Raw genomic sequence first — 860 nt, 5'->3', positions numbered from 1 at the left:
CTGCGCTGATTACTAGCCGCAATATTATGGAGATATAATTTAATTTAATAATTTCATTTAGTGTTTAATGTGTTCCATATGTGTTTGATCCAATGACCGGGGTAATAATGTGAAGCGCTTAGAGGCTTTGTTAAGGCATTAAGCGCTATATAAGAACGACATTATTATTATTATTATTATCTCCATTTCGCCAAGTACTATTTCTTGGGAAAACCCCACTGAGCATCTTTTGGTGGGTAACACATTAGACTTCAAAGGCAACGCGTTCTTCACGCACAGCAGCAGCTTTGTTCTTGGCTCATTTGCATAGCTTTTCTGCTACTCCATAATACCATAATCTGACTATATTACATTTGAATGGGATATATTTTATATTGAATAATTGCAACTTGGTTGCAATCTCTTGTACAGGAATTTTTTAAGATAATTTATCGGGTAATTATTATTGGATTAAAGAGGTATTTCTTTTCTTGTAAACTCACCGAGTATGAAGAAGCAGAAATCGCAAGATGCCGAGTTTCCAGCTTCATCGGTAGCAGTGAAGGTTAAGGTAATCTTATTAACCGTATCAGCAATCCTGTCTCCTGATTGATAAGGTGACACAGTCACATTAATTGTTCCGTTGCGGTTATCGCTGACAATTGGTGGGTTCCATGTCACAGTTGCATAATCCTTACCCTCATCAGTTGAAACTGTTAGAAAACCGGCCTTTACTTCCGGATTAAAGTTTTCAGATGTAACATTTGTAGGACATGTAATTTCTGGTTCTATCGTGTCTGAGAAAAAAACATTTTGAAAATAATTCTATATGAACTATAGCACAAAAAGTACAGCCTGTCACTGTATGTACACTTGAGTAC

General features: G+C 36.2%; 1 protein-coding gene across 1 annotated transcript in view; it reads right to left on the bottom strand.

The window, feature by feature from the left end:
• Positions 1–450: 450 nt before the first annotated feature.
• The window catches only part of LOC117108844 (mucin-2-like), a 30,724-nt gene continuing 30,314 nt past the window's right edge, over positions 451–860 (bottom strand). Inside the window, exon 26 of the mRNA XM_033251013.1 lies at positions 451–776. Within this exon, the coding sequence (XP_033106904.1) occupies positions 451–776 (326 nt within the window). The remainder of the gene's footprint in view (positions 777–860) is intronic.

The sequence above is a fragment of the Anneissia japonica genome, unplaced genomic scaffold, assembly GCF_011630105.1.
Source record: "Anneissia japonica isolate Jap-2015-1 unplaced genomic scaffold, ASM1163010v1 scaffold6417_len956965_cov193, whole genome shotgun sequence".
Classification (NCBI taxonomy): Eukaryota; Metazoa; Echinodermata; class Crinoidea; order Comatulida; family Comatulidae; genus Anneissia; species Anneissia japonica.
Note: the sequence above shows the minus strand (reverse complement) of the source record. Positions and strands in the feature narration are given on the sequence as shown.